The sequence below is a fragment of the Maniola jurtina genome, chromosome 17, assembly GCF_905333055.1.
Source record: "Maniola jurtina chromosome 17, ilManJurt1.1, whole genome shotgun sequence".
NCBI classification, from domain to species: Eukaryota; Metazoa; Arthropoda; class Insecta; order Lepidoptera; family Nymphalidae; genus Maniola; species Maniola jurtina.
The window spans coordinates 12,137,591-12,146,647 of record NC_060045.1 but is presented as its reverse complement, the minus strand read 5'-3'; the positions used below and the strand labels follow the sequence as shown (position 1 = coordinate 12,146,647).

Genomic DNA, 9,057 nt, shown 5'->3' with positions numbered 1-9,057 from the left:
TGTTATTACTATAAACGCATGTTTTGTTTATATAGGTACCTAATACCTATCACAATTTCTTATATTATATCACAATTAATTTAAAAGATGATATATTAAGAAAAAACACACAAAAACCTGAGTGCGCACATGTAGTAAAATAAAATACAAATACCGCTGCGCTAGAACATACAGTACAACCAAATTAATAATGCGCATGCAGATCTTCGCTAATTGTCGTATTCCGAATCATTGAATCGTAAGAGCCCTAAACAATGCACTTGCATTTTGCACCTTGTTATAAACAAATAGGAGTCAATATCATGTGTATCATACGACCGTTGCCGAACAGTGACGAAGATTTCTATACGCATTATTAATTTGGTTGTACTGTACATAAAACTTCCTCACTACCTAATAAAAATGTAACTAAATGTCCACAAAGAAGTTAAGCAAATGCTAATACATAGATATACACTAATACTACTACTTATACTATTAAGCACTCTACACGTTTTATTCGTCATAGATAAACTAACTCTTAGTTACAAGATTATGAACAAAACTGAATTTGAATACAAACCGCACTCACTCTCAAAGGAGTGGAGCCGTTTCATTGACGCCGGCTCATTCCAAATTCATGGAAACAAATTTTATTTGTAAGCTCCGAGATAAAGCACGTGCTTGAATAAACACTACATTGTGGCGGGAAAATGTATTACGCCCACGCCACGCCTCGAGTGAACACGGAGAAAAGATGCATACATACCCTCCTACATGCAGGGATGTATTTTAAAGATTTGGACACCCTAAGCACCCCCAAGCAAATAAGGAACCATACACGCGATACACACGCTACACACGTGGACCGCACATCACGCAGCCAATATAATGTATACGTACGCACAACACACACATGCACTCGCGCACTACACATGCATCACACACGCACTACACATGATGCACACACGCACCACACACACTTCACACAAGCGACTTACGCGCTCCACACGCTCCCACACACGCTCCACACGTACCTTACACACGCACCATACACGCCCCACGCACCACACACACGCCACACAGTATGCAAATGATCGTAAAATGCACGTGAATTTTCGCAGAGCCACATCGCTGTAAACATTCGATGTGAAAGCGAAATGTTTGTGATCTGTGAACTTGTGAAGGTGTGAGAATCCCTTGTGAAGGAGGACGCCTCTTCCGACGGTAAATAGAAACACTTTTGGGCGATTCAGAGACACTATTTCGTGAATAGCTGTAAAGTGAGACAAACACCGATGTAGACTGGAGACTGCAACGTTCTATTTGCAATGGTTTTATTCGAGTTTACTTATCTAGCAGCTGCTAAAGTGTTTTCCACTTTAACACGTACTTAATACTTACTACAACTTTGGCAGTCGTTGTGTTTAGGCATTAGGGTTTGGTTTTTGATATATTATTGTGTTTGCTATCAAGATAGGTAGGCATTGGATATTTTTAATGAGTATCAGTAGGTAATCTGTGATGCAAAAGTTGTAAAAATAAGTGAATAGGCATGAATTTGTAACTCATGGATCTTTTATGTCATGGAGAGAGAGCCTGTGAGGGCCAGACGTTCGTTATTTTATAAAAACTAAAAGTTTCTCTGCGCATTGTCCTAACACAGGGAGGAAAGTCCAGCGGCTTTGAAGTTCGTGGTTTTGGCAGATAACAGGTAACAAAGACTTATAAAATGTTTCGTCATAGAATAAAGTCTAATTTTTTCATATTTTCTTCGGAATAGTATTAAAAATCCCGTCATGCATTGCCAGACACTTAAGGATGAGATTCATAAGAGCGCACTTTGACTTTGCTCATACTTAAGATTGAGTTAAAAGAGACAGATTTATGTGAGAGATATAGGTACCTACTGTCTTCAAAAACAGAGTGCATTCTATAGATCTCACCATTAGTATCGTGGCAACCCCCAAGACATTAAAGTTTAAGAGGTAAGGGTACTAGTAATAAAACAAAAATGTAGCTTTGTAAAGTGGACTATGTTTTATTTAAAGTTTCAACACAGTTTCAGCTACAAAATGTGCAAGCAAGCTGAAAACTGTTCAATCGATAACTAATTTGAAACAAACTGCGAACTAAAAACATCGAAACAATACTAACTGCTGCAAAATTCATGAAATAGGAGATAAAATAGCGAGTAGAGGAAACCAATCGTACAGTAGGTACCTACTGCAAGTCCGGAATATCACACTAATATTATAAAGGCGAAAGTTTGTATGTGTGTGTGTGTGTGTGTGTGTATGTTTGTTACTCCTTCACGCAAAAACTACTGGACGGATTTGGCCGAAATTCAGAATGTAGATAGATAATATCCTGGATTAGCACATAGGCTACTTTTTATCTCGGAAAATCAAAGAGTTCCCACGGGATTTCGAAAAACCTAAATCCACGCGGACGAAGTCGCGGGCGTCAGCTAGTTTTCAATAAGAATATACTTACTTAGATGTATAAGTAGGTATAGTACGCGACAGGTCGAGATGGCAATCGGGTCGGGGACGCGCCGCACATCCGCACAGCCCCGCGCTAACTCAGTGCGGGATAGCACAGGTGACGTGCAGGCGTGCGGGGCGTCTCCTCACCTCATACCCCTATTGCAATAAATATAAATAAACAGTTTTTCCTTTCTTCTTTCTTTCCTTATTGCCATCTCGACCTGTCGCGTACTATACCTACATCTTGTAGACCGTACTCTACTTTTTTTTTTTTTATTTATTTATTTAAACCAAAGTATAGTTTTACATATTGTTTCCACTTGACACCCTGAAACTCTCTTGAGTTTATATGGATGTTGCACATTCCTTAAATATATTTATACAAATTGTTAAACAAATCGAAACTGAAGTTGAAATTAAGTAAATATTCTAATGTACTTGTAATTAGATAGGTAGGTACTTATGTTTAACTACGTGTTAAAGAACACTCGCAATATAGTGACGTTGCACCGCGCTTTGTACGGTTAAGTGCGGATTGGCAAACTTCACACACCTTTGAGACCATTATGAAGAATTTTCATGCATGCAATTTTCCCGCGATGTTTTCTTTATTTACATTACAGTGGGTAGGTACATAGTTACTTTGAAATCCCATTTCAACCAAAACATATCTCGGCCAAAACCGCACCATATCCTATCGTCGACCCGTCCCGTCTCTTTGCGGTGTGCGGTTTTCCCAAACAAAATAAAACTTTGCGCGCCATGGTTGACCTGATACAGCCTCGCATCTAGACTTTTCAGTTTTAGCTAATAAATTTTATTTACATTGTAGGTGGTGGCGCCACCTATTGGCTATTTATTGGTTAACGTAATGTGATAAGGTGTTTCACATTTATTTCCTAACTACCCTCCATTCTCCCTTCGTGCACTTTCGCCTATCTTCGTGGTGTTAACTGCAACGCCACGATGTTCGCGTCTTTATGACGCCAGTATGTCATGCACGCTCCGCGAGACGCACGTACGACAATTGAGTCGCGTCCTCGTGTTCATTCAACCCAAGATGGTGGATATGCGATCGCCGCTGTTCGTCTGAGATACGCCCCTGGAGTGTCCCGTGAAGTGAATTGTGCCTGTGCGAGGGGCTGCGAGTGCTTGTGCGTGCCTGTTCCTGCCTTCAGACTATCGAGGTTAGTGCACGAGTCCTTGTATCCTTCATGTGCCCTTTGACCCGCGTGGACACCTTCCAAATTCGAAATTAACATCCAATACAGTCCACTCAGTCTCTCGCCGTCGAAGGTAGACAGTGGCCTCGGAATTGACACCAGTAGGTATAAGGTAGGTACCTATATTTTTTATTCCTATACAAGTTAAGTCTGTGATCTCACCTAGTGGTAAGTGATGATGCAGTCTAACACTAAATCATTATCAGACATTGGTTGGTCCGTACATTGCCGCTTCACTGAGTGACATTAAAATATTTTTTTGTATAAAACCTTTATTGGATTTTAAAAATTAATGCCAACTGAACTCGGTGGTTATTATTCAATGTAAGACACTGACTTAGCGAATCAGCAGATTAGAAGGACTATGGCAGTTTCATTAAAGCCATACCCCAGCGCTAAATCGCTTGGCGGCAGAGCTTTGCCGGTAGATTGGTAACTAGCCACGGCCGTAGCCTCCCAACAGACTACACCAGATACCATTTACAAAAACATAAATTTCCAAACTGCCCCTTTAGGAAATCGAACCCGGGACCTACCACTTATAAGACCACAGCGCTCACCTGCGCCATATTTCTGTAAATTACTCCTAAAAGTCATGTTTTAAAGTCGCGTAAAGATTTTCATTTTTAGAATGTAGAAGCCGGAAGGTAGGTATATAGTTTACAAAAAAAAAATATAAGCAAGCTATAATTTTCACTTGATAAAATTTGACTCGAGTGAAACGATTTTTACTCGATTAAATATGCCCTTTTACACTCTCGCTTACGTTTCATGTCTACAACCGGCTTAAGAGATTTCTACAAAAAACATATTGTCTTTGGTTTATTAATGTCAAACCCAAAACTTCAAAAGCTTGTCAAAAGTCAGTCAGACAGTTGACAACAGAAAACCACCAATGTTTATTGTTTTTTTAATAGTTTTTGTCGATGTTTTTCAAAAAATATTCAATTTATTTTAGATATTATAAATTTTAATAATGCGTTGGAACGAATCGGCTACGCTTGAGTTCGTAAGATTATACTTAAAACACGAATGCTTGTGGGATCCTAACAACCCGGGCTACAAGTTAAAACACCGAAGGGATTCAGCATACTTAGAAATATGTTCAGAGTTCAAATCTATAAAAGCCCTTACCATACCAGAAGTGAAAATGAAAATTAAGAATCTAAGAACCACGTACATTCAGCAAGTGCACAAAATATTGCAGAAATCTAGCCCCGACTGTATTTACGAGCCGTCTTTAGTATGGTTCAATGAGATGGATCGATGTTTGAAACATATTCCTACTAACCGGCATTTATCTTCTTATAATGTTAGTAAAATTTTTACTAAGCTCTTCTATTAAGAGATGCTTTCCATGGTTTAATTTGCGCCTCTTATAAATAACCTTAGAAATTCTTATTAGAATCATTTATGCTATTTTTAAACTTAACAATAATCTGGTGATATTCTGTCTTAAATTATATGATCTGCTGATTTTCCATATTAATTTCATTATTTTTAATTATATTACATGATTAAAAATTTTTGCTTAGAATTAATTGAATTTTTTAAAAGAGCATTCACCAAGTTTTTTCCTGTTCTTGGTAGTGTGAACATTCTGACCCTGTGGAATATTAACTTGACAATTCAATAGGACTTTCTATTTGAATGAAAATAACTATTATATTCAGAACTAATTTTTAATTCACTAACCAGAGCAATAAATCAAATAAGAAAGAAAATTATTTATTCAGTTTACTTTTGTTCTTCCAGACTCAAGAAACACCAGAAGTAGATTCCTCAAGTCATATATGGGTAAATCAAGAAGCTCAGGACAATCCAGAGGAAGACTTCCATCCTGACCCGCTTGTAGCAAATTCAGACAACGAGTATGACTCTTTAAAAACAGAGTCATCAACACAAATTAAAATAGAAAGGACAGCGTCTCCACTTCCTACCAAGAAAATAAAAAAGAAAAAATTAAAACACAGAAGTCATGCAATACAAATTACAGAAGATTCTCAGTTTGAAAGAATACAAGAGGATGAATTTGATATTTACGGCAAATACATTGCTTCACAACTAAGAAAAATGAATTTACAGAAAGCTTTGAGGCTTCAGTTGGAGATACAGAGTTTAGTTAGTGAAGCCAGGATATCAGATATTAGTAGTGATTAGATTGTTGTTATTTTAAGATATTATGATATTATTTATGTATTCTAATGCTCAGCTAGCTGTATTTTCCCAAAATCTTGAAAAGTTATAAAGAAAGTATAAAAACAAGATGCGGATTGTGTCATTTTTATCACCTATCAAAATCTATCCAGGGTAAAACTCTGTTAAATTATAATTTACTTAGGGCTGATTTTTCAATTTCAAAAAAACTTTTATATGAGGCATAAAATTCCTTAAAAAAGTTATTTAGGGCTAAAATATTGGCCCTTAATAAAAGGTAATTATTTTTGAAAATTTTGACAATTCAAATATTATGCACATAAAAATACCTAGTTGATATTTAAAAAATATCAATAATTAAAAAAAGGGTTTCCAATTAAAGCATAATAATAAAAACAAGTATATGCACATTGAATTAAAATTATGTACTAACATACAGTCTTTCATTACACTCGCTATAGCGTATACTGCGCCTATTACCTACTATCTATTAGAGAAGGTTTACTTTACAGTTGAAAAAGTAAAACAATATAAAATTTTAACAAGCGTCAACCAATCAGATAGTTATGATTGTAGCTCTCATTTTAATGTAATGAATATAATCGAGCATTAAACTCGATTCCATAAATAGTCATTTTTGGCAAGTGGGTTCAAATAGGCAATTTGAACCCATTTGCAACATAAATCTAAATATAAATACAATGTACATTTGTTTAAAAACAATAAAATGAAAAATAATAAAGCAAAATTAAATTAAATTAAAATTACAAACCAAATTAAAACTTGCGTCAATCATTTTATTAGAATTGCAATTGTTATTGGCTGAATTTATGGTATTCTTGTTACAACAATGCATTGTAGCCAATAGTGAGCGAGCATCGACCAGTCAGAGGTGATTGCGATCGTTACACTGTAACCGTAATCGAGCTCCTTACGTCGCTCGCGTCGGTCAATCGATGCTCGAATGCATCTTTTTAAATCTCGATGGTACTCAAATCCATCGAAAGATTTTGAACAATCGATTAACCATCTCGCCAATCGCATCACTATAATTTGAATTCTCTTTGGTTTTACTTTTTTTATATCAATATCACAGAGTGTACTTTGTAAATTAATATTCTTTATGGTATTCTATTGCTTCTTTGCTCTGTTTATTGGTTTGTTCAATGGCCTCTGTTTATTTTGGAGATTTTGGAAATTTCTAAAATTATTAATTAAAAAATACCGAAGCAGTAGTTCTGTAGATAATTTTTGAAAATGAAGTTTAGTGAGAGGGAAACTTATCAATTTGTGAAAGCATATTTTAGCCAAGAAGGTTTATGGAATACTAAACATTTGGCGTACAAATCGAATGAGAGAAGATTGATTGCATACAAAGCTGTAATTGAAGAGTTTAAGAAGTCCACTGGGATACAACTCACGCTCACTGAACTGAGAGTGAAAATAAAGAATCTAAAGTCGACATATTCACAGGAATTGGATAAAATAAGGCGAAGGTCCAGTGCAGAGCATACGTACAAGCCTGCAATGAAATGGTTCGCAGTTTGGGATAAGTACATCCAGGCTAAAAAAGTTGCTGCTAGTTTGGATGTAAGAATTCCTTCTTTGGTTTTAAGTATTTCTTAGTTAAGGGTAGAGCAGACATCCCATCTCTGCCTGTTGACAGATGCACTACTTCATTCTAGATAAGACAAATCTGAGATGTGGCCATGACCATATCAACTGATTTGTTTGACTGTTTCCTGTAGGATCCAGATTCCAGAGGTCCACAGTATAAAAGCAAGCTATAAAAAGCTTATTATACTGCTCATGAAACAGTGTGCTTTGCATTCAGCAGCCATATAATGTAGTGTCATTGTTACATTGCATATGTATTTTATATCTACATATTTCTTTTTAAACAGTGCAATGGCTGAGTTTCTTGTTGGCTCTGCTCAGTAGAGTTATTTTCCTAAACCTTAACTGATCCAAAGATAACAAACCCCAACTAACTAGACCTAAAAAAACTTGATAACACAATTTTATTTCAGGAATCAAACACAACTGATGAGGAAAATCAAAAAACATGGCTCCCTGTAGAAGATGACAACTCAGTTGACCCATTTGAGTCAAACCAGAGCAATGATTTTGTCATGCTCATCAAACCGGAACCCAAGTCAAAACAAGATGAAAAAAATGCATACAAAAGAACCAGAAATACTTTAGAACACAGTACTAGTACAGAAATGTCAGATGTGACCACAGAATACTTGAACACTGGAAATTTAATGAAAGACGATGAGTTTGACATTTATGGCAAATACATAGCTTCACAGTTGAGAAGTATGGATATAGAACGTGCACTAACTTTACAGATAGAAATACAAAGTCTAGTCAGCGGAGCTAGGCTAGCTGATTTGAATGAACGTAATTCTAGTTAAGTAAATATCCCTTGAGGTATTATTTAGTATGATTTTATTTAAATTCATTTGAATTCAAACATGACTAATGTCTCTCCATGCATGATTCTTGTGCTAGGACTCGCTAGAACTCCATAATCTTTGTCTAAGTTTCTCCTAAATGAGGTAAAATGTTTTTTTTAAATAAAATTGAAAGTACAATAAAAGTTTCTCATTTATTCAAACACCAAACATTTCTATAAATACCAAGTGCAACACGCACATCTTAGTTTTTGGGAGCTATGTGTGCTTTAAGAAATTATTAAATATCACTTGCTTTAACAGTGAAGGAAAACGTGAGGAAACCTGCATGCCTGAAAATTAGGCTGCTTTTTCACCAGAGATGATACATGCGTTTGACATCCACCAATCATATTCATTGGTGCACGTAGCTTAGCACTGGTGGAAACGGATTCAACTAAGATAAGTTTTTTATATGGAATGATGCATGCTATGGATGCCTGTTATGGGCCGTCGCGAGCCGTAGCTATGTGCAGGCACGGCAGGACGCGTGAGCACCTCTCTTCTCACCGCTTCCCTACTATCGATACATCGCATAGCTCGAGCTGCGCATCTTTCTCGCGCAGCTACTTTGCGGCGGCGCATCTTCATAGCGCATCCTCCTCACACAGCTACATAGCTTAGTATTTGTGGAAACGGTCAGATATTTTCGTAGCGTAGATTTCACATCTTCGTAAGCATAGCTGCATAGCACATCTCTGGTGGAGAGGCACCCTAATGTCCATGTTCTTAAAGGTATGTGAAGTCTGC

General features: G+C 36.6%; 2 protein-coding genes across 2 annotated transcripts; both read left to right on the top strand.

Moving 5' to 3' along the window:
• Positions 1-4,574: 4,574 nt before the first annotated feature.
• LOC123873738 lies at positions 4,575-5,955 on the top strand. Its single transcript, XM_045918759.1, has 2 exons — positions 4,575-5,003; positions 5,447-5,955. Exons 1-2 carry the CDS (start codon positions 4,668-4,670, stop codon positions 5,849-5,851), a joined length of 741 nt encoding a protein of 246 aa, XP_045774715.1. The 5' UTR covers positions 4,575-4,667; the 3' UTR covers positions 5,852-5,955.
• Positions 5,956-6,874: 919 nt separating this feature from the next.
• LOC123873744 lies at positions 6,875-8,448 on the top strand. Its single transcript, XM_045918767.1, has 2 exons — positions 6,875-7,438; positions 7,879-8,448. Exons 1-2 carry the CDS (start codon positions 7,106-7,108, stop codon positions 8,266-8,268), a joined length of 723 nt encoding a protein of 240 aa, XP_045774723.1. The 5' UTR covers positions 6,875-7,105; the 3' UTR covers positions 8,269-8,448.
• The last annotated feature ends 609 nt before the right edge of the window (positions 8,449-9,057 follow it).

Bases quoted from the DNA above. Each gene is read 5' to 3' on its own strand.
- LOC123873744 (XM_045918767.1), top strand. From the start codon at position 7,106: ATGAAGTTTAGTGAGAGGGAAACTTATCAATTTGTGAAAGCATATTTT. The intron at 7,439-7,878 runs GTAAGAATTCCT...ATTTTATTTCAG, and splicing joins AAGTTGCTGCTAGTTTGGAT to GAATCAAACACAACTGATGA.
- LOC123873738 (XM_045918759.1), top strand. From the start codon at position 4,668: ATGCGTTGGAACGAATCGGCTACGCTTGAGTTCGTAAGATTATACTTA. The intron at 5,004-5,446 runs GTTAGTAAAATT...TTGTTCTTCCAG, and splicing joins GGCATTTATCTTCTTATAAT to ACTCAAGAAACACCAGAAGT.